Genomic DNA, 25,372 nt, shown 5'->3' with positions numbered 1-25,372 from the left:
CCTTAAAAGCAATCAATCACAGGCAGCTGTTTGTGTCCGGTGCGCCTTCCAACCGCGTAAAAAAGGTTTTCACAGGAAGAGAATTTCACAGCGAGAGCGCAGGAGAGATTTAGAGAGGCGTGGCAGTGCAGCACATGCATCATTGTGTTTTGCTCATGGTCATTGAATGTTCACAGTGCGTGTGGAGAGTATAACCCTCGCACTTTTATTGAAATATTCTGCTTATAGATGCACTTTTTGTGACTTTTGTAGTGGCTGCCTCTAAATAATGTCATTTTCCATGCCAACAAAGGAAGCGTGTCTGATAGAAAGCGATCAAAATTAAAGTTCCGCTTTTCAAAACGGGCTACCTCAATGCTAATTTATATTGGATATGCCATTTACATGCTACTGATTAGCGATTTTACAATGATTTTAAAACATCTACAGTAAGTGTGTTAGTGAAAACTACAACGAAGATGCACGTTACAATCAAACAGCTTGTGTGTAATAAGTACAACACTTACAGTATAAACACTTTGTAGGACTAGACCAGGGGTCGGGAACCTTTTTGGGTGAGAGCCATGAAAGCCAAATATTTTAAAATGTATTTCCGTGAGAGCCATATAATATTCTTTAACACTGAATACAACTAAACGCGTGCATTTTTAAGTAAGACCAACATTTTTAGAGTACCGTATTTTTCGGACTATAAGTCGCAGTTTTTTTCATAGTTTGGCCGGGGGTGCGACTTATACTCAGGAGCGACTTATGTGTGAAATTATTAACACATTACCATAAAATAATCAATCAATCAATCAATCAATGTTAATTTATATAGCCCTAAATCACAAAAGTCTCAAAGGGCTGCACAAGCCACAACGGCATCCTCGGTACAGAGTCCACATAAGGGACGTCGATGTGAATGACTATGAGAAACCTTGGAGAGGACCGCATATGTGGGTAACCCCCCCTCTCTAGGGGAGACCGAAAGCAATGGATGTCGAGTGACATAATATTGTGAAAGAACAGTCCTTAGTGGATCTAACATAGTAGTGAGAGTCCAGTCCATAGTGGGGCCAGCAGGAGACCAGCAGTAAACCATCCCGAGCGGAGACGGGTCAGCAGTGCAGAGATGTCCCCAACCGATGCACAGGCGAGCGGTCCACCCCGGGTCCCAACTCTGGACAGCCAGCACTTCATCCATGGTCACCGGAACCGGAGTAACCCGGCGAGGAGGCAGAGGAGAAAAGAAAAGAAACAGCAGATCAACTGGTCTAAAAAATGGGGGTCTATTTAAAGGCTAGAGTATACAAATGAGTTTTAATATGGGACTTAAATGCTTCTACTGAGGTAGCATCTCTAACTGTTACCGGTAGGGCATTCCAGAGTACTGGAGCCCGAATAGAAAACGCTCTATAGCCCGCAGACTTTTTTGGACTCTGGGAATCACTAATAAGTCGGAGTTCTTTGAACGCAGGTTTCTTGCCGGGACATATGGTACAATACAATCAGCAAGATAGGCTGGAGCTAGACCGTTTAGTATTTTATACGCAAGTAGTAAAACCTTAAAGTCGCATCTTAAGTGCACAGGAAGCCAGTGCAGGTGAGCCAGTATAGGCGTAATATGATCAAACTTTCTTGTTCTTGTCAAAAGTCTAGCAGCCGCATTTTGTACCAATTGTAATCTTTTAATGCTAGACATAGGGAGACCCGAAAATAATACGTTACAGTAATCGAGACGAGACGTAACGAACGCATGAATAATAATCTCAGCGTCGCTAGTGGACAAAATGGAACGAATTTTAGCGATATTACGGAGATGAAAGAAGGCCGTTTTAGTAACACTCTTAATGTGTGACTCAAACGAGAGAGTTGGGTCGAAGATGATTCTTTACTGAGTCGCTTTGTGTAATTGTTTGGTTGTCAAATGTTAAGGTGGTATTATTAAATAGGTGTTGGTGTTGAGCAGGACCGATATTCAGCATTTCCGTTTTCTTAGTGTTGAGTTGCAAAAGTTAGCGGACATCCATTGTTTAATTTCATTAAGACACGCCTCCAGCTGACTACAATTCGGCGTAAACTAACAAATAATATTATTTAGCTCAATCACGTAAGAGACTAGACGTATAAGATTACATCGGATTTAGCGATTAGGAGAGACAGATTGTTTGGTAAACATATAGCATGTTCTATATGTTATAGTTATGTTACGTTAACATACCAGGCACGTTCTCAGTTGGTTATTTATGCGTCATATAACGTACACTTATTCAGCCTGTTGTTCACTATTCTTTATTTATTTTAAATTACCTTTTAAATGTCTATTCTTGGTGTTGGGTTTTATCAAATAAATTTCCCCCAAAAATGTGACTTATATATGTTTTTTTCCTTCTTTATTATGCATTTTCGGCCGGTGCGACTTATACTCCGGAGCGACTTATACTCCGAAAAATACAGTATAATAAGTCTCTTTTTCTTTTTAATAACAGTTATTCTGAAGGTAACCAATAATAAATAAAATGCTTCTTACCATGAATGCGACTTCTGGTGCTGCATGGTTTTGCTGATGGCTTTATAGTCTGATTGATACATGGTTATTTTTAACACTGTGATTACCAGCGGAATTATTCATTACTTATCGTGTTAAGCAATGTCAGCTAGGATTTATCTGAGAGCCAGATGCAGTCATCAAAAGAGCCACATCTGGCTCTAGAGCCATACGTCCCTACCCCTGGACTAGACAAAAGACAAGACTCATTTAACTTAATGGCAAAATGTACTTTCTGACGATGGCAACACACCTAAGACAAACCGAAATCAATGCATACATGCAAATGATACTCAGTAATGTGAGAAATAAAATCTAACAACTGGACATATAAGTTAATATAAGTTCACTGTTAAATTTTAAATAATAAAAATATATATTATTTTAAACTATCTATTTACACAAACACACACAAAAACTGAAAATTGGTATCATTCAGTTCATGTATTGATTCCTGGGTACCAGAAAATTAGTTAAATGTGAAAGGTACACATGGCCTACTGGTTACAAACGTAAACAAAACCTATAAAAAATGTGTGTCTTTTGCAACGTGTGTAAAAAAAACAAATAGCAGACGTCAGTGAATGATCTTTATTGTGAAAAACAAAAGAGGGATCTCCATCACAGACTGTTAACGACATTAAACATTACATCTGATTCCTTGTGTGTGTGTGTGTGTGTGTGTGTGTGTGTGTGTGTGTGTGTGTGTGTGTGTGTGTGTGTGTGTTTGCATGTGCGTAGGCCTACTCTACAGATGTGTGTGTACCCATTTCTCAACTGCCTCAAATCATAGTAGAAACAAAGGCCGACCTGCTTGAGAACAAACTTACAGGTGAGCTGCAGATGCTAAGGTGCTACATGCTAGTGTATACACATCAGTGACGTGCGGTGAGGTTCGTGGCTGGTGAGGCACTGACTTCATCACAGTCAGATTTACAAACATATGAACCCTAAAGAGTATCTTATTCACCATTTGATTGGCAGCAGTTAACGGGTTATGTTTAAAAGCTCATACCAGCATTCTTCCCTGCTTGGCACTCAGCATCAAGGATTGGAATTGGGGGTTAAATCACCAAAAATGATTCCCGGGCGCGGCGCCGCTGCTGCCCACTGCTGCCCACTGCTCCCCTCACCTCCCAGGGGGTGAGCAAGGAGATGGGTCAAATGCAGAGGACAAATTTCACCACACCTAGTGTGTGTGACAATCAGTGGTACTTTAACTTAACTTTAACTTTACACATACAAACTGCAGCACACAAAAAAGCACATTTGATAAAAAAAAACTTTATTATGGTCTTACCTTTACTTATAAATGAAGTCCATGCGCCGCTCCTTCTGAACAAAAGCATCGATAACTTGTTTATAGAAGTCTTCCTTATCTTTCTTCAGTTTTAAAAGTCTCTCTGTCTCGATGGAGATCTTCCTTTAAGTATTACCTCCTGCTTCAACTGAAAGTCCAGTTTAGAAAACTGTTTTATTTTAGATATGTAATCCTCCATGTTAAAAGTCTAGGCGAGAGGAAAAAAAATAAACGATCGCTGCTAACTGTTGCTGCTTGTTGTCACTTCTTCTGCAGCCGAGTAGTCGCAAGAATGATCTCTGGGATCACTACTGCCCTCTACCACCAGGAGGCGGAATTACTGCGAGCCTCACCCAGTGCGTCTTTTGCAGCCGTTTTATGATTGCTCACCACAAGAAATACATTACACACTTACAGTTGTTGACAAAATACACTGTACATTATATACCTCAGCTAACTAAACTATGGAAATTCATATAGCAATACGGTCTCACTGCACAGCAGGCCAGCAGTTAGCCGAGTCATTGTGCAATCCATGGCGAGGCTCAACTGGCTGGTGACTCACCGCAAGTCTCTTCTCCGTATTTGAATGGCAAATGTGAAAATTCAGCGATTTTGAATAAAAATAATCTAAAACTGGTGAAGTTAAATGGAAAATAACTTTATAGTATAATCACTGGATACATATAACAATTTAATTTTTTTTTTCTTTTTACATTTTTTTTCTTTCCATGATGGCACGTGAGGCCCCGCCTCACCTGCCTCCCCTGACTGCACGTCACTGATACACATGCACCACTAATGTACCGTTTGGCTCTTATACAGCACACCGTTCCATTGTACCATTACCGGTTGTCCTCATGTTACGGCATTTAGTTGTGATATGCACTCCCATGAATGATTAATACAAAATATTCATAAAACAGAGAAGTAGATAGGTGTGCACAATGGAAGAATACTTAGTCGAGCGTTGCTCCACTGAGGAAGGACATCACTTGTTTATTTTTAGTGAACTTTTTGTCCCTTCATGATGTCTCCCAAGTGTAGGCAGACTCTTCTGATGGCAGTGCATCAAAGAAAAGTAATGGGAATCAGGATGCTGAGGACTATGAACAAAAATATGAACGCAACACTTTTGTTTTTTGCTGACATTTTTCATGACTTAAACTCGAAGATCTAAAACTTTTACTACATACACAAAATACTTATTCCTCTCAAACATTCTTCACAATTCTGTCTAAAGCTGTGTTACACCAAAGTATAGCATACACACAGAGCCACCTTAATGCATGGGCTTACCTGGGCTGAGGCCCAGGGTCTCCCACCCAATCAGGCCTCCCCAATTTTGGCAGAATGCAATGATTGGTGTTTATGGCTGTCAATCACAAACAGCTCTGCTTCGTGTAGCAATTGTGCACTCTCTCGGCTGTGTTATTTTTTTCCTACTGCTGGGAACGAACCCAGGTCGCCGTGTGAGAGGGATGTGTGCTGACTACGGAGCTAAAAGCAAAGGCAATATCCCAGATCACCAGTACTATTTTTGAAGTTGACTTGCTTCTGTCACACTCCCACTAATGTGCATGCGAGATGTAATTATGAACAAAATTATTTTAAAAATGGATGTTCGGCTCTTTGTGTCGGTGGTATGACCCCAAGATGCAATGACATAGTGGTAGTCGATGTGAATAAAGTCTTTAATAACAAAAAGAGGTGCTCAAAAGTTGTGGCACAATATACAGAAAATGCAAGACTGCAAAAACTACAGATATGCTAGATAATGCACACAGAAATGGACAGGCAAAAGGTCCATTAAGCAACAAAGTGCAAAAATACAAAAACACAAATCAGAATCCAAAAAAACTCACGTTTTCCATAAGGAGAAAGCAGCAGTGTCCGTTACAAAGAAGCAATGATCCAATATATATAGAGGTTTATTTGAAATAGGGACAGATACAAAAACATAGACATCTGAAACAGTTATCCAATGTATGCATCATAGTGTTTGTAGCCAAAACTAATTTACAACACTTGTCCCCAACAACAACAACACAGATCCAACATCATTAAAATAGGAAAATAAAAAACAGAATGAGTCGATAATAATGATAATCGTAATAATATAGACAAATTGCAAACTAGAGTTAAAAGCCAATACTAATAATAACACAGACAAAGTGCAGACTAGATAAAAAACCAATTAGTAAAAATGAGTGAAAACTAAACATGGGAACAAGATTGTTGCTCAACTAGCCATCATTTTGTTTGTTTTTTGAAAGTGACAAGTGCAGGTATACTTTTCAAAGTGTCCGGTAGAGAGTTCCATAGATGTGGTCCTTTTATTGAAAAGGCAGTATGGGCAAAAGATGTCCTACGAAATGGAACACAACAGTTGCCTTTTGACATTGCTCGGGTGGTAGATCTGGTACCACTTTGCAGTCTTGTAATTGCCTTGCAGAGCAATTGGGGAGCAGAGTTATCCAAGCATTTAAAAAACAGTTTGACTGTGTGTAACAAAATAAAATTGGTAAAACTTAAAATATTGTATTTGGTTAAAACTTGGCAATGATGATATTGTATACTCTTCTTGTCTAGAACTTTCAAGGTGCGGTTATAAAGACACTCAATGGTCTTGATTGATGACTGGTGTGTCTGGGACCATGTAGTTAAGCCATAAGATATGTGTGAAAGAATCATTGCATTCATAACATATCCAACAACCCACTAAGCTGTAAAACTGGTTTAAATAGTCCTTGTGGTAATTGGCAGCAGGTGAAAAGAATAATCACTAATCACCTGGAATCAGGGGTGAAGCCACTGCAAACCAACATGTACAGAAAATGAACTAAATTAGGGCATAAAACAGGAAGTAAATCTACAAACACCCAAAAACTAAACAAGACACTACCTTGAATTGACAGGTCATGACAACATTTTTGCATTGTTGATGTTTAGTTGAGTAAAATCATGATTTTTGTTCAAACTTTGTTTTCGGGACGGTTTGGGGGGACCCCAAAACCTACGCAGTCCCAGGACCCCCCCCCCCCCCCCCCCCCCCCCCCCCCCCTCTTAGGTTAAGGCGGCTCTGGTAATGCTCAATATACTAAAGCAGGCCTGGGCAATTATTTTGCTTCGGGGGGCCAAATTTAGAGAAAAAAATGTGTCTGGGGGCCGGTGTATCTATTTTTAGGAACACTAATACAAAACTTCACAATAATATCTGAATGCTAAAATTGTTATGACAGACCGCCTTAAAAAAACGGAATGGCATTTTAAATTTTTTTACTGAATGAGACACCCAAAATGAACATGAAAATGAAGAATGTGGGCTTTACAATATTAACTTTGAAAGGTAAAACACTGAATATTGACAACATATGAACGTCACACACCCTCTTGATCTACATATTTTACAATCAAGCAAAACGCAACAAAAATGGAACAAACACAGCGAAATATGAACACGAAGGGTAAAAATAACCCCACGTACAATCTGAGTTTTGGATGGTTAATAAGAGATGTATAAAAAAAAGATCGAATTGATAGTAGTATACTAATTCCTGGCATACCACAGAGGATGTACGACATCCCAGACGTGGATATGCAATTATTAAAGACTTTAACTTTAAAGCATTATCAGATATATACAGATGCATCTAAAATTAAAAATAATCAAGTACGTTATTCCACAAGAAAACATAATTTTGAATAAAATAATTAGTGACAAGTTATCGTTTTTTTTACGGGTAATTAATAGCAATTTGCATGGCAGCTGAATGGACAGAAAAAAAATCAATGTACCGTATTTTTCGGAGTATAAGTCACACCGGAGTATAAGTCGCACCTGCTGAAAATGCATAATAAAGAAGGAAAAAAACATATATAAATTGCACTGGAGCTCGGCCAAACTATGAAAAAAACTGCGACTTATAGTCCGAAAAATACGGTAAGTAAAGTTGTGTGCTCGGGTTGCAGCCTAAAGAATAAAGCTTTATAGAAACAACATAGGATGTTATATCTGAAATAGTTCCGTAAATATAGCTGGAAGTGTGGTAAAGTCAATAAAAGTGTCAGGATAATTGGAATAAAGAAAGAAAAGGTAAGCAGTATTAAAAAGTCCAGAGGAGTGTAGGAGTAATAAGAGGATAGAACTAGGAAAGAGGAAGATATCATTCCTAGAATGAGGTTATGACATAAATATCTATTGCTCATTGGGACCCATAACGCAGGGCTGTGTGATTATTGTAATCACACAGAAAATGTAGAGCATGTATTAATACTACAGTTGTAAATCTTTGGGCACCTCGCGATTTGATTACAGTTACAATTCAGGAGCTAGGATTCAATTAAAAATGTATTCATCTTTAATTTATGTATATTAATGCAGTTTTACATTTCTTTTTGTTTCACTAAATAAGCATTCATCATTTGCAACTTTTAAAAACAGTGCATTTGTAAATAGAAACAGTTGACTTAATTCCCATTGCACATATTGAATGAATGGAAAAATGTGCAAAACTGGAACATAAATGCCAGTTTCACTCATCGTTTTCTGAAGCTTGTGTCCAATTCAGGGGCATACTAAATACTATATATTTTAACAGGGTCTAAAATTAAATATCAATACAGTAAAATAATCCAGACAAAAATCAGATAATCCAGAAATATAAAAAAAGAAATATAAAAAAAAAAGAAAAAAACACTTCCCAGTAGTCTTCCCATTCAATTTTAACCACAAAATAAAAAATACTGATTTAATTTGAATTTTTTAGATATATTCTTTGTGTGTAATTTACATTTAGAAGTTCTGAACATGTAAATGTACTGCTGTGCAGGTCCCATTGCTGGCCATGTGGGTGATGGTAACTTTCACTGTCTGATGGTACTTGATCCTGATGACCCAGAAGAACTCCACCAAGTCCATTTGTTCAGCGAGAGACTGGCAAGGTAACTTCTGAGCTCGTCACTTCCATTCATTCAAATTCTTCCTCCATAGGGAGAGCTTGCCTTTTTCCACACTAGCGTACAGGTAAGGAAGGCTACCGAATTCGGTATTTTTTTTGCTACCGAACAAATTCTGGCAGTGCTACCTGCTAATGATTCATGTAAATTCAAACATTGCCATATTTCAATCGTGGCTGTAACTACCATTGAAGACCCAAAGGTCATGTCCTCGCTATTTAATATAATATTTTACCCCAAACTAGAGATATCCGATAATGGCTTTTTTGCCGATATCCGATATTCCGATATTGTCCAACTCTTAATTACCGATACCGATATCAACCGATACCGATATATACAGTTGTGGAATTAACACATTATTATGCCTAATTTTGTTGTGATGCCCCGCTGGATGCATTAAACAATGTAACAAGGTTTTCCAAAATATATCAACCCAAGTTATGGACAAAAGTGCCAACATGGCACTGCCATATTTATTATTTAAGTCACAAAGTGCATTATTTTTTTTAACATGCCTCAAAACAGCAGCTTGGAATGTGGGACATGCTCTCCCTGAAATAATCCTGATACCCACTACAACTATGGGAAACACTGTTAACTTTGACTTTCACAAAATGCATTTTTTATTTTTTTTTAAACATGCCTCAAAACAACAGCTACAAAAACAATGAAGGCACACAGCTTTAGTCCAGAGTATACTATAAACTGGGCTCAATTTGCCCTGTTCTTAACGTATTCGTATGAGTAACAAAAATGTGCAAATAAAAACAAGAAAGGCACAAAAATAAAAAAACTGCTTCAGTCTCAACTAGTACAAACCCCGTTTCCATATGAGTTGGGAAATTGTGTTAGATGTAAATATTAACAGAATACAATGATTTGCAAATCCTTTTCAACCCATATTCAATTGAATGCACTACAAAGACAAGATATTTGATGTTCAAACTCATAAACTTTATTTATTTTTTTGCAAATAATAATTAACTTAGAATTTCATGGCTGCAACACGTGCCAAAGAAGTTGGGAAAGGGCATGTTCACCACTGTGTTACATGGCCTTTCCTTTTAACAACACTCAATAAACGTTTGGGAACTGAGGAGACACATTTTTTAAGCTCCTCAGGTGGAATTATTTCCCATTCTTGCTTGATGTACAGCTTAAGTTGTTCAACAGTCCGGGGGTCTCCGTTGTGGTATTTTAGGCTTCATAATGCGCCACACATTTTCAATGGGAGACAGGTCTGGACTACAAGCAGGCCAGTCTAGTACCCGCACTCTTTTACTATGAAGCCACGTTGATGTAACACGTGGCTTGGCATTGTCTTGCTGAAATAAGCAGGGGCGTCCATGGTGACGTTGCTTGGATGGCAACATATGTTGCTCCAAAACCTGTATGTACCTTTCAGCATTAATGGCGCCTTCACAGATGTGTAAGTTACCCCATGTCTTTGGCACTAATACACCCCCATACCATCACAGATGCTGGCTTTTCAACTTTGCGCCTATAACAATCCAGATGGTTCTTTTCCTCTTTGGTCCGGAGGACACGACGTCCACAGTTTCCAAAAACAATTTAAAATGTGGACTCATCAGACCACAGAACACTTTTCCACTTTGTATCAGTCCATCTTAGATGAGCTCAGGCCCAGCAAAGCCGACTGCGTTTCTGGGTGTTGTTGATAAACGGTTTTCACCTTGCATAGGAGAGTTTTAACTTGCACTTACAGATGTAGTGACCAACTGTAGTTACTGACAGTGGGTTTCTGAAGTGTTCCTGAGCCCATGTGGTGATATCCTTTACACACTGATGTCGCTTGTTGATGCAGTACAGCCTGAGGGATCGAAGGTCACGGGCTTAGCCGCTTACGTGCAGTGATTTCTCCAGATTCTCTGAACCTTTTGATGATATTACGGACCGTAGATGGTGAAATCCCTAAATTCCTTGCAATAGCTGGTTGAGAAAGGTTTTTCTTAAACTGTTCAACAATTTGCTCACGCATTTGTTGACAAAGTGGTGACCCTCGCCTCATCCTTGTTTGTGAACGACTGAGCATTTCATCGAATCTACTTTTATACCCAATCATGGCACCCACCTGTTCCCAATTAACCTTTTCACCTGTGGGATGTTCCAAATAAGTGTTTGATGAGCATTCCTCAACTTTGTCAGTATTTATTGCCACCTTTCCCAACTTCTTTGTCACGTGTTGCTGGCATCAGATTCTAAAGTTAATGATTATTTGCAACAACAAAAAAATGTTTATCAGTTTGAACATCAAATATGTTGTCTTTGTAGCATATTCAACTGAATATGGGTTGAAAGTGATTTGCAAATCATTGTATTCTGTTTATATTTACATCTAACACAATTTCCCAACTCATATGGAAATGGGGTTTGTATATAACACAGCCATCCTTTAAAGTGCATGAACATTAATAAAACTGCTTAAGTCTAGACTAGTAGAAAACACAGCCATCCTTTAAAGTGCATGGGGAAAAAAGGCACAAAACATAAATAAAATAGCTTCACTCAGTCCAGACTATTAGTCTATTTGTGCAACAGATCAAGCTCAAAGAGTGGGCTAATTATTTTTCTCCTTGTTATCACGTGTGTGAGGTAGATTTTTCTGAATGAAAACAAGCATCTGCAAGGGGTTCTGGGTATTTGTTCTGGTGTGTTTATGTTGTGTTACGGTGTGGATGTTCTCCCAAAATGTGTTTGTCATTGTTGTTTGGTGTGGGTTCACAGTGTGGCGCATATTTGTAACAGTGTTGAAGTTGTTTAACATTATTACAAGTGTTTTCACTTGTGTGAAAAGCCGTAGATATTATGTGACTGGGCCAGCACGCAAAGGCAGTGCCTTCAAGGTTTATTGGCGCTCTGTACATCTTCCTACGACCGTGTACACAGCGGCGTTTTAAAAAGTCATAGATTTTACTTATTGAAACCGATACCGATAATTTCCGATATTACATTTTATCGTCATATGTTGTACACCAACATTTGATGGACAGACGAGAATCCTCCATACTACGTGTGTGTGTAACATATTTGGACTGACAGAAGTAACAAATATTAGACATATCGTCTATTCAGCAATTTCCTTTTATGTTATAGCTGCTGGAAGACTTTTGGTGCTGATTATAATAGATTCAATTGATGCGTTTTGGTGTCTGCTGGCATTTAGTTTTTTTTGTTGTTCGTTTTATTATTTAGGAAAAATATTACTATGATAAATCTACATGAAAAGATGTCTTTCAATATGACATTTTTTTTGTGTTTGAATCATTACAGACGCACGAATGCACTGGTAATGCGATTCACGCTGCGCCAAACATTAATATAAATCTGTGTATTAAAGTCAAACACAAATAAGGCAACAAGAGAAGTATCCCACACATTTGTTTTGTAAAGTAAATCTGTACAGCAATAATGGGCATCTACATCAACAAAATTATTTGCCTGAGTGGCTGGACAGGACAAAAAAAAAGGTAATGCGATCCACAGCCATGCGCACATAATTGTCAGTGGGCATATGTTTCTGTTGATTCCGATTCAGAAACGGTGTTACATATTATGGATGTGTGCTGCTGGTTAAACGCATGGCACACAGGCAGGGGCATGATAACATGAATGTGCAGAAAATGAGAGTGTCTCTGTGGCAAAAGTCCCGTCAATATCCTTATTTAAAAAGACAGTCTGCATCAATGTTTAATTGCACACGCAGTGTGAGTAGATCACACACAACAGGCCCACTCATAGTACACACTATTTTATGGTATTTGGATCTTTGTAAATCAGGCCCTTAGAGGGCAAACAGGCGTATTCGCAGCAGACTGCCTCGAATTAATGTTGTAAATTTTCATGCCAACAAAACAAGCATGCCTGATAGAAAGCACTCAAAAGTAAGGCTCCACTTTTGATCTCCTGCTGGCCCCACTATGGACTGTACTCTCACACTATTATGTTAGATCCATTATGGCATGGGTGTCAAACTCTGGCCCGCGGTCCAAAATTGGCCCGCCGTATAATTTTATTTGGCCCTTGAGGCAATATCAAATTAACATTAGAGCTGGCCCGCTGGTATTGTACAGCGGCGGTGCCGCTGTAACACCGCATTCACCGCTAATACTCATACTTGCCAACCCTTCCGATTTTCCCGGGAGACTCCCGAATTGCAGTGCCCCTTCGGATAATCTCCCGGGGCAACCATTCTCCCGAATTCCTCCCGATTTCCACCCGGACAACATTATTGGGGCGTGCCTTAAAGGCACTGCCTTCAACGTCCTCTACAACCTGTCGTCACGTCCGCTTTTCCTCCATACAAACAGCGTGCCGGCCCAGTCACATACTATATGCGGCTTTTAAACACACAAGTGAATGCAAGGCATACTTGATCAACAGCCATACAGGTCACACTGTTACAAATATGCGCCACACTGTGAACCCAAACCTAACAAGAATGAGAAACACATTTCGGGAGAACATCTGCACCGTAACACAACAGAACAAATACCCAGAACCCCTTGCAGCACTAACTCTTCCAGGACGCTACAATATACACCCCGCTACCACCAAACCCTGCCCTCGCCCACCAAGTTAATGTTGATATTTACCCCAGAAGGCTGCAAATAGAAAAGAGGCATTCAATTTTTTAGTTAAATTTTATTTAATACGCCATTGATGTTTTTTCGTTTGTTTTTTGAAAGTTGATTTTGCACTATTAAGTTATATAAGTGTTGCTTGTTCCATATTCAGTGTTAAAGCAAATCAGTGTAGCAAACTGAGCAATAATTAACATTTTATTCATGCACTTTCTCTTGCTACTGCAAGGCTTGAATGTTTGATTCATTCATTTTTGTTATTTTATTTTCAAATATATTATTAGCCTGTGGAAAAAGTGTATTTTGATATTTACCACAGAAGGCTGCAAATAGAAAAGATGCATTCAATTTGTATTTAAATTTGATTTGATATGCCATTGATATTTTTTAATTAGGGCCCGCAAGGCCCATTGTAATTATTATTATTATTTGAAACTCGATTTTGCATGTCACTATAAAGTTATATAAGCCTTGCTTGTTCAATATTCAATGCAAAACTTGTTTGGGTCCCTATTAAAAGGTTAATTTGTTGAACCTTGGCCCGCAGCTTTGTTCAGTTTTAAATTTTGGCCCACTCTGTATTTGAGTTTGACACCCCCACACTATGGACGGTACTCTCACACTATTATGTTAGATCCACTATGGACTGTACTCTCACACTATTATGTTAGATCCACTATGGACTGGACTCTCACACTATTATGTTATATCCACTATGGACTGTACTCTCACACTATTATGTTAGATCCACTATGGACTGGACTCTCACACGATTACAGTATGTTAGATCCACTATGGACTGGACTCTCACAATATTATGCTAGATCCACTATGGACTGGACTCTCACACTATTACAGTATGTTAGAGCCACTATGGACTGGACTCTCACAATATTATGCTAGATCCACTATGGACTGTACTCTCACACTATTATGCTAGATCCACTATGGACTGTACTCTCACACTATTACAGTATGTTAGATCCACTATGGACTGGACTCTCACAATATTATGCTAGATCCACTATGGACTGTACTCTCACACTATTACAGTATGTTAGATCCACTATGGACTGGACTCTCACAATATTATGCTAGATCCACTATGGACTGTACTCTCACACCATTACAGTATGTTAGATCCACTATGGACTAGACTCGCACACTATTATGTTAGATCCACTGTGGACTGTACTCTCACACTATTATGTTATATCCACTATGGACTGTACTCTCACACTATCATGTTACATCCACTATGGACTGTACTCCCACACTATTACAGTATGTTATATCCACTATGGACTGGACTCTCACAATATTATGCTAGATCCACTATGGACTGTACTCTCACACCATTACAGTATGTTAGATCCACTATGGACTAGACTCGCACACTATTATGTTATATCCACTATGGACTGTACTCTCACACTATCATGTTACATCCACTATGGACTGTACTCCCACACTATTACAGTATGTTATATCCACTATGGACTGGACTCTCACAATATTATGCTAGATCCACTATGGACTGTACTCTCACACTATTATGTTAGATCCACTATGGACTGAACTCTCACACTATTATGTTAGATCCACTATGGACTGGACTCTCACACTAAGTTAGATCCACTATGGACTGTACTCTAACACTATTACAGTATGTTAGATCCACTATGGACTGGACTCTTACAATGTTATGCTAGATCCACTATGGACTGTACTCTCACACTATTACAGTATGTTAAATCCACTATGGACTGGACTATCACAATATTATGCTAGATCCACTATGGACTGGATTCTCACACTATTATGTTATATCCACTATGGACTGTACTCTCACACTATTATGTTAGATCCACTATGGACTGGACTCTCACACGATTACAGTATGTTAGATCCACTATGGACTGGACTCTCACAATATTATGCTAGATCCACTATGGACTGGACTCTCACACTATTACAGTATGTTAGATCCACTATGGACTGGACTCTCACAATATTATGCTAGATCCACTATGGACTGTACTCTCACACTATTATGCTAGATCCACTATGGACTGTACTCTCACACTATTACAGTATGTTAGATCCACTATGGACTGGACTCTCACAATATTATGCTAGATCCACTATGGACTGTACTCTCACACTATTACAGTATGTTAGATCCACTATGGACTGGACTCTCACAATATTATGCTAGATCCACTATGGACTGTACTCTCACACTATTACAGTATGTTAGATCCACTATGGACTAGACTCGCACACTATTATGTTAGATCCACTGTGGACTGTACTCTCACACTATTATGTTAGATCCACTGTGGACTGTACTCTCACACTATTATGTTATATCCACTATGGACTGTACTCTCACACTATCATGTTACATCCACTATGGACTGTACTCTCACACTATTACAGTATGTTATATCCACTATGGACTGGACTCTCACAATATTATGCTAGATCCACTATGGACTGTACTCTCACACTATTATGTTAGATCCACTATGGACTGAACTCTCACACTATTATGTTAGATCCACTATGGACTGGACTCTCACACTAAGTTAGATCCACTATGGACTGTACTCTAACACTATTACAGTATGTTAGATCCACTATGGACTGGACTCTTACAATGTTATGCTAGATCCACTATGGACTGTACTCTCACACTATTACAGTATGTTAAATCCACTATGGACTGGACTATCACAATATTATGCTAGATCCACTATGGACTGGATTCTCACACTATTATGTTATATCCACAATGGACTGTACTCGCACACTATTATGTTAGATCCACTGTGGACTGTACTCTCACACTATTATGTTATATCCACTATGGACTGTACTCTCAAACTATCATGTTACATCCACTATGGACTGTACTCTCACACTATTACAGTATGTTAGATCCACTATGGACTGGACTCTCACAATATTATGCTAGATCCACTATGGACTGTACTCTCACACTATTATGTTAGATCCACTATGGACTGAACTCTCACACTATTATGTTAAATCCACTATGGACTGGACTCTCACACTAAGTTAGATCCACTATGGACTGTGCTCTAACACTATTACAGTATGTTAGATCCACTATGGACTGGACTCTTACAATATTATGCTAGATCCACTATGGACTGTACTCTCACACTATTACAGTATGTTAAATCCACTATGGACTGGACTATCACAATATTATGCTAGATCCACTATGGACTGGATTCTCACACTATTATGTTAGATCCACTGTGGACTGGACTCTCACACTATTATGTTAGATCCAATATGGACTGGACTCTCACACTATTATGCTAGATCCATTATGGACTGGTCTCTCACAATATCATGCTAGATCCACTCGACGTCCATTGCACCGGTCGCCCAGGGGGGGTCCCCACATCTGCGGTCCCCTCCAAGGTTTCTCATTGTCATCCCATTGGGTTGAGTTTTTTCTTGCCCTGATTTGGGATCTGATCGTTGTGGCTTGTGCAGCCCTTTGAGATACTCGTGATTTAGGGCTATATAAGTAAACTTTGATTGATTGATTGATTGATATTGTCATTGCACAAAAACAACAAAATGTTGTTTTCAGCACAAACCTGTTCAAGATTAGACCAACACTGAGTTACAGAACAGGAACACTGATGGCACCCTGTAAAAGGTGGGGAAAGGCAGACGCTGGGGAAGGATGAGTTAAAAAAAAAAAAAAAAGAAGGTAAATCTCAGACTGGGCCCAGACTGGAGTGAGAAAAAACAACTTGATAGCAAAGCATATACACTCGTGATTTAGGGCTATACAAGTAAACATTGATTGATTGATTGATATACATATTACAACATACAACTCGAGACTTGCAACGAGGGGTCCGGCCAGAAGCTGTCAGCCACTACGGGCGCTGCTTTGCCTATCATACCACGTGGGGTCAAAGGCCTGGGATGGCTGGTGGGGTATGTGTGTGGCTGTATTTTTTGTGAATGCATGCGTGTGTGTGTGTGTGTGTGTGTGTGTGTGTGTGTGTGTGTGTGTGTGTGTGTGTGTGTGTGTGTGTGTGTGTGTGTGTGTGTGTGTGTGTGTAAGCCTGCATTGTCTCTCTGTTCTGCAACCTTCGTGCTCTCGCAACCGCCAGTCAGTCCAAAGTCCACAACAGGTGTGTGTCCATGAGAGACAGGAAAGGGGTTTGTTGTGTATTCACTGCACTGTTCTTCAGGGGAGTCTCAAAGCCATGGAAAAAAAATCCAAATTACAATGTTTGTGTTAGCGAGGGAAAATTTATTTTTCTTTTCATTCTTAATTGTCTATTTCTGGTCCTCAAATTCATCCCGCACGGCAGATGGTTTGATGTTATCCAAATCACAAGAGTGTCCACAGTTTTGCCCACATCCTCCAATCATTTGTGGCAGCTTTGGAGTAAATGAATCCAGCATCTTTCAATTTGTCGGCACACCAGAGCTACACTTACACTTACTTACGGGCATATACTGCGGCATGGTCATGCTGGACCTTCAGAAGGCCTTTGACACCGTTAACCACACTATACTGTTGGATAAGCTCAGAGCAATCGGATTTGATAAAACCTAATCGAGCTGGATGCAATCTTACTTGGAGGGGAGGAAGCAGGTGGTTGAGTTGAACGGCACCGTGTGCCCCCCTCCCCCCCCTCTCAGTAAGCTGTGGAGTCCCCCAAGGCAGTATATTGGGGCCTTTACTGTTCCTAATATACATAAACGACATGTCATCAGCATGCGACTGTGAATTGTTTTTGTTTGCGGATGACTCGGCCCTGCTGGTATCCGGCAAGGACAAGTCACAGTTGGAGAAAATCCTCAGTGCTGAACTCTGTAGAATTTGGCTCGCTGACAACAAGCTATCCATACACTTGGGTAAAACGGAATCCATCCTGTTTGGGTCCCACATCAACCTTAAGAAAGTCAGTGACTTCACTATAAAAGTGGGTGACATTGTTATCGCCAGGAAGGATGAGGTCACCTACCTAGGTTCCATTCTAGAGGCTAATCTTTCCTGTGATAAAATGTCAACCAAGGTAATCAAAAAGGTCAACCAACGAACGAGATTTCTCTATAGAATCTCCTCTGGTCAACAAAAGCACCATGAAGATTCTGGCGGGAACTCTCGTTCAACCCTTTTTCGATTACGCATGCACCTAATGGTACCCTAGCACCTCTAAAACCCTCAAATCTAGACTCCAAACATCCCAGAACAAGCTAGTCAGATTATTTCTAGACCTCCACCCCAGATCCCACCTCACTCCTACCCACATCTCCAAAGTGGGCTGGCTCAGGGTGGAGGACAGAGTAAAACAACTTGCACTGAGCCTAGTCTATAAAATCCGCTACCCCTCCCTGATACCAAAGTACATGTCAAACTACTTCCTTAACGTAAATGACCGCCATAACCACAACACCAGGGGGAGCTCCACTAACTACGTTAAAGCCAGATTCCGATCTAACAAAGGTCTTAACTCATTCTCTTTCTATGCCACATCAATGTGGAATGCGCTCCCAACAGGTGTAAAAGAAAGAGCATCTCTATCCTCCTTCAAAACCGCACTAAAAGAACACCTCCAGGCAACTTCAACCCTAAACTAACACCCTCCCTTCCTCATCATACCTCTTCGGATTGTAAATAATCAAATGTAACCAATCAAATGTAGTCACTTTTTCTTATAATTTCTGATCTCTCTCTCTGTGTCCAATACTAGCTGTACGTATGTACCAAGTCAGACCTACACTGTTCCAATGTCAATTTCTCTGATGATGCAATTGTTGATGACTGAAGTGTTGATACCAACCAAACTTAACCCCTCCCCCTCCATATCACACACCCCAGATTGTAAATAATGTAAATAATTCAATTTATATACTGTGATGATTATCTTGTGTGATGACTGTATTATGAAAATAGTATATATATATGGACCCCGACTTAAACAAGTTGAAAAACGTATTCGGGTGTTACCATTTAGTGGTCAATTGTACTGAATATGTACTTAACTGTGCAATCTACAAATAAAAGTTTCAATCAAAAAAAAAAAAAAAAACTCCAACCAGCATGTGTTCTGCTGTCATAGTTCCAAATAGGTAGCTATCTTCAACGTCCTCGAAAGGGTCGCCAGGCACGCGGCACACCTCTTCTCCCAAGAGTCTGTGTGTCTAGCAACAACCGTTTTCCCAGGACAAGCAGGTTCCACCGAAACTCCAGATATTGTCAGGTTCGTTGAGAGGCAAGTTAATCAATTCCATTATTTAGATTTTAGAGAGCAGTGCAAAAAGAGGCAACAATAAAGTGAGTGCCAGAGATAAACACAATACAATTACTCGGTGATAAAAAAAAATACATTCTAACTCATTTAATAACAACATTATATATTTCTTAAACAAACTGTCAATACAATTAAAGTGCCAATGAAAATACAGCTTCACCACTTTCGTTAATAATTTTTGCGCTTAAGAAACATCTCCATGACTTTAGCTTCAGACTTCTGCTGTTTGTTTAGAAAGGGAGTATGGCCAACTCGGTTTCTGGCAATCTCCTCAATGACTGGTCTTCAAAAGGCACTCACGTTACTTTTTCGCAGTGTAAAAAATGCCCTGTTGTGCAGCATGGGGCTGCTCCACCCGCAAGAATTGTGGAAATTTTCCCCACTATGCAGAAATAATACAAGTATGGGAACTGAAGGTTCGCCATCAACACTGGAGAGCCACCGATTACAACGTCTTATAAACACACAACACAACGTCTGTGTTTTGTTCAAGAGAAAAGACACAGAAGGTAATACAAATAATCACAGAAGACATGAATACATTAAAGAGATGGTTTGAGAAAAACAGACCATCTTTGAATCTCAATAAAACTAAAATAATGCAATTCTGTAACAGCAGAAGAGAAAGTGAAATACAAATAAAATGACATTGAAAGAGTAAAATAAACCCAATTTTGGGTGTAATAATAGATGAAAGAATGAACTGGAAATCTCATAAAAAAATATACTACATAAAGTGACAAGAAATATGTCAATAATGAATAAGGCAAAATATGTTCTGGACAAAAACACACACCATATTCTCGACTGCTCGCCAGTGTTACCATATCGGCATACTTGCCAACCCTCCCGGATTTTCCGGGAGACTCCCGAAATTCAGCGCCTCTCCCGAAAACCTCCCGGGACAAATGTTCTCCCGAAATTCAGGCGTAGCTGGAGGCCACGCCCCCTCCAGCTCCATGCGGACCTGAGTGAGACAGCCTGTTTTCACGTCTGCTTTCCCACAATATAAACAGCGTGCCTGCCCAATCACGTTATAACTGTAGAATGATCGAGGGCGAGTTCTTGGTTTCTTAGGTGGGTTTATTCTTAGGCAGTTTCATTAACGTCCTCCCAGCGCGGTAACAACACACAACAACAGCAGTCACGTTTTCGTCTACCGTAAAGCAGTTCGTCTGCCGTAAACAGCAATGTTGTGACACTCTTAAACAGGACAATACTGCCATCTACTGTACATGCATATGTGACAATAACATCTACGGCTTTTAGAGAGTGCAGTGCACAACTGCGCACACAACAAGGAGACGAAGCAGAATGCATCATCAGAGAGGGTGTTCAGCATGGTTAGAAAAATAGTGATAGAGAATAGAACAAGGATGGACAATTCAACCCTTAACTCAACAATGAGTAGATGAGTGTTATGTGTGTGTGTATGTGTAAATAAATGAACACTGAAATTCAAGTATTTCTCTTATTTATATATATATGTATATATATATATATATATATATATATATATATATATATATATATATATATATATATATATATAATAAAATAAATATATATATATATATATATATATATAGCTAGAATTCACTGAAAGTCAAGTATTTCTTATATGTATATATATATAAATGAAATAATTGACTTGGGGAATTCTAGCTGTAAATATACTCCTCCCCTCTCAACCACGCCCCCCCCACCCCACCCCCCCACCCCTCGAAATCGGAGGTCTCAAGGTTGGCAAGTATGCATATCGGAGTTATTGTGCAGAAATATGGGGAAAGAAATACAAAAGTACTCTTACTCACGTCGCATATTACAAAGAGAAAGATGCCACAAGTCACAATTTTTCCCGTGATTGTTGGTCCAAAGTTAAGGAAGATTTCGGAAAAAATAAGGTTAAAATTTATTTTTTTGGTTGTTCTGTGTATTTCTTTACATTTTTTTGAGCTGTTTGGTGCATTTTAGGCCGCCTGCTCGTCACAAAACACTGCAGGAATGTAGCAGGAAAGTGCGTCAAATATGGCCGCAAAATTATACTTTCATGAAATAAAAGCACGTTTTATTTTAAGTTTATGAATAGGGGCATGTTTACAACTATATATAGACATACTATTTTGGTTTATTTCATCAGAAAAACTACGACAAAATGACAGCAATTGCATGCATCTGCAGGGCACAGCCGCACACATCCTTGGTAGAGGTCATGGCGCCGTTTTTTTAGTTGGCCATACATTCTTTATACACGACTCTGGTTGGATATTGTCCTTACTGCCACACGTGGTGGAAACGTTTATTACTACTGAGTACCGCTGCGGCCCATACGGACCACAGCTGAGAAACAGATTTTTTTGGCGGCCCTCAAGGGGGGGCTTGCGGCTAGGAAAGTGGTCGGAAAAGAATTAAACCACATGGAAGTGTTTTAAATGTGGATTAGACCATCGACCACAGTGAACAGGGCAAGGTAGTGCGTCTTGTGTGTTTGTGTGTGTCACATAAAACAACGCTTTGTTTCTTTCCAGACGAGCCCTGGCTATGAACGGTACCTGCACAGGTGAGCACGGAGTGGGTTTAGGCAAGCGAGGTCTTCTGTACGAAGAGATGGGACCTGAGACTATGCGGGTCATGCAGAACATAAAGCACGCCCTCGACCCAAAGAACCTTATGAATCCTGGGAAGGTTTTTCTTCCTGAGGAATAATGTAAGCACTGATTGCACTAATGTGTATTGTCATTATTATTATTTTGATTTAATTGTCAGATTTAATGTTGACAAATTGTTTTGTTTATTGATCATCAAAAATATAATAGAAGAAATTTGTAACATATTTTCTTCAAGCCTTTCTGATATTATTTTTTTGTAAGAATGACTTTTACAAAATCCAGGATTTGTGACCCACCCTGACAAAAATATATAAATGTAGATTTTACTGTGCCAAAAAAAAGTGTCAGGACACAGAATTTGAAGGAAAAAATGCAGAAATGTGATTTGAAATGTAAGATTGGACCTTTAAACTTCTGGAAAAAATAAAATGTCCTGCTCTGCAGGACAGTTGTTTTATTGTTGTTGTTGTTTCCTGTTTCATTCCATCAGCCCACCAATTGTTGGCGTTTTGAAGCAGAGGCCGCAGCAGGAAAACACCGGTTTGTTATCTTCTTCAACACTGAGACTTAGACTTGTCAATACTTTATTTTCCTTATATATATATATATATATATATATATATATATATATATATATATATATATATATATAGTGTGTGTGAGTGTATGTGCATACACGTGTGTGTGTGTACACACATGTATATACATATATATGTATATACTGTACATGTTGTTGAGGTTGCCTTCTAGTGAGTTCTTCGGACCACCACACACTGCCAGGAGAGCCCGGAATTCAGGGTATAACACTGTTTTATTTTCATCAAATAGTGCAAGTCTTTTGCTTTCCAGCAAACTGTCTTCCTCTCCTGCGTCCGCTCAGCAGCACCTCGAACTCCAACTACTCGTCTCATCCCGGCTGCTGCTAATAAAGGCGAAAGGTGATTAGATAACAAGGCCCACCTGGGCCATCTACTCACCTGTTGCTGTCTTCGAGGTCGGTCCTGGCACACCCCGTTCCGCGGCAGGCCCGCAAGCCACGCCCCCCTCCACACATGTATATATATGTATGTAAAAAAATTGTTATTAAAATTTTTCGTACAATTAAACATTTAACACAAACCTAAAAAAGCTATTAACAACATACCTATACATGGTGATTTTGTACATGTTAGTATAGATCTGGTACAAGGTAGGCACAAGGTTGCCAATACCGATACCTAAAATTAGAGAAATATTAGTCATAAAACAGTGGTTGAGAACAATTGAATATATAACATAAAAACACTATCTTATGAATACAATAATATCAAAAAGACAGCAAAAACATATTTGAAAATGACTAAGTATAAAGTAAATGCAGATGCTATTGGTATCGGTACTCATGATTCCGATCAATACATGTATCCGGTATCGGATCGATATCCCAATGTGCAGTATCGACCACCCGTCAAGCAGACAGTGGTGGGAAGCGAGGGGGGGGGGGAAGCGAGGTGACCCTGATTTCCGGTACGACGTGTCGGAGGCTGCCACACCGGACTAAAAAAAAAAACGGAACCATCACGGACAAAATGACGTGTTAACGGCGGCCAGACAGCAACCGTCGTCGGGATGTCTGACGTCACTGGCGTGTTTCCCGCCCGCTGAGAGCAAGCAGTCGTCACCACTGCGCGTCTCATCCCGGGGTGCGATGGTTCCCGGTGCGGCGTGTTGTTGAATCCAGACGTCGGTCACATGATCCGCTCGGCGGGGAAGCGAGCTGTTGCGCGGGCACAGAAGTGAACGCGTCTGCACGCACGCACGCGCACGCACAAGGACAGGCGGACAGAGGACAAAGGGACACTTCCTGTCCGTCCTGGTCGACCGGATGGGGGGGAAGCAGAGCACGGCGGGCCGGCCGAGGGCTTCTTTTCCCGGCGTGTCCGCGGATGACAGCGCAGTGCCGGTACCGCCCTCCGCCCATTTCAGCCACTACAGGTCCGGCGGCACCATGGGCCTGCGCAGCCGCTCGGTGAGCTCCGTGGCCGCGATGGGCATCGAACACAGTCCCGCCCTGCCCTTCGGCTTCTACACCTCCAGAAACGCGGACCCGGACCGGGCCGGGGTAGGAGGAGCGGATGGAACTCCCGCCGCCTCCCACGGCACCGACTACCAGGACGCTGGCGGTGGACGGCACCACACGGAAGGTGTGCTCTACCTGGGCTCCCGGGGGTCCCTGGCCGACACCTTGCCCCTGCACATCACCCCCCGCTGGCTCAGCGCGCACAGCGGTAAGGACGCACCTACCACAATATGTATTTTTATGTTTATATGCTCCATTTAGTTAGGACGTACGCACCATAATATGTATTTGTATGCGTATTAGTTGTCCAAAAACTGTTCATGTTCGTGTCAGGTATGTAAAGGTGTGCTCCTGTACCACCTGAGGCTAATTAACATGCTGCTAAATGAGGTGGTTGGACAGATGTTCCTCAAGCAGGTTGAAGAGGGTTCATGCTTATCTTCCTGTTCTGGTTTCAGGTCCAAGTACAAACCTTATGCACCCACATGGTCGCACTTTCACGTTCAAAGTCTGAAATGATTAAGAAAAATGACTCCTGGCACAAGTTACCAAAGAACGGCAAATTGTCTTGTCCTACGTCCCATTTTTAGTATAGTATATTTGGGTCTTTGTCTAAGACAGGGGTGTCAAACGTACGGATCAGGCCCGCGAACAGGTTTTATCTGGCCCGCGGGATGAATTCGCTAAGTATATAAATGAGCCGAAATTTTGGAATGAAATAAACTGCTGTTCTAAATGTGTCCACTTAGGACTGGGCGATATGGCCTTTTATTAATATCTCGATATTTGTAGGCCATGTCACGATTCACGATATATATCTTGATTTTTTGCCTTAGCCTTGAATTAACACTTGAAACATATAATCACAGCAGTATGATGATTCTATGTGTCTACATTAGAACATTCTTGTTCATACTGCATAAATATATGCTAATTTTTAACTTTCATGCAGAGAGGGAAATCACAATTTAGTCAATTTACCAAAACT

The 25,372-nt window shown here is 40.1% G+C and overlaps 2 protein-coding genes and 1 long non-coding RNA gene across 4 annotated transcripts in view; 2 read left to right on the top strand and 1 right to left on the bottom strand.

The window, feature by feature from the left end:
* Positions 1 to 22,782, top strand: part of ldhd (lactate dehydrogenase D) — a 44,244-nt gene extending 21,462 nt beyond the window's left edge. The window contains exons 9-11 of the mRNA XM_061927840.1: positions 3,272 to 3,362; positions 8,663 to 8,774; positions 22,245 to 22,782. Of these exons, the coding sequence (XP_061783824.1) occupies positions 3,272 to 3,362; positions 8,663 to 8,774; positions 22,245 to 22,422 (381 nt within the window). The 3' untranslated portion in view covers positions 22,423 to 22,782. The remainder of the gene's footprint in view (positions 1 to 3,271; positions 3,363 to 8,662; positions 8,775 to 22,244) is intronic.
* A 335-nt stretch (positions 22,783 to 23,117) lies between these two features.
* Positions 23,118 to 23,543, bottom strand: LOC133575154 (uncharacterized). The gene is made up of 2 exons (XR_009811463.1): positions 23,470 to 23,543; positions 23,118 to 23,369 (listed from the first exon to the last, which is right to left on the bottom strand). It is a non-coding gene; the product is annotated as an uncharacterized lncRNA (long non-coding RNA).
* Positions 23,544 to 23,759: 216 nt separating this feature from the next.
* Positions 23,760 to 25,372, top strand: part of znrf1 (zinc and ring finger 1) — a 62,287-nt gene continuing 60,674 nt past the window's right edge. For both annotated transcript variants that reach the window (XM_061927698.1, XM_061927699.1), the window contains exon 1: positions 23,760 to 24,592. In XM_061927698.1, the coding sequence (XP_061783682.1) occupies positions 24,190 to 24,592 (403 nt within the window). In that variant the 5' untranslated portion in view covers positions 23,760 to 24,189. The remainder of the gene's footprint in view (positions 24,593 to 25,372) is intronic.

Source organism: Nerophis lumbriciformis, linkage group LG35, assembly GCF_033978685.3.
Source record: "Nerophis lumbriciformis linkage group LG35, RoL_Nlum_v2.1, whole genome shotgun sequence".
Lineage (NCBI taxonomy): Eukaryota > Metazoa > Chordata > Actinopteri > Syngnathiformes > Syngnathidae > Nerophis > Nerophis lumbriciformis.
This window is presented reverse-complemented; position numbering and strand designations above follow the sequence as displayed.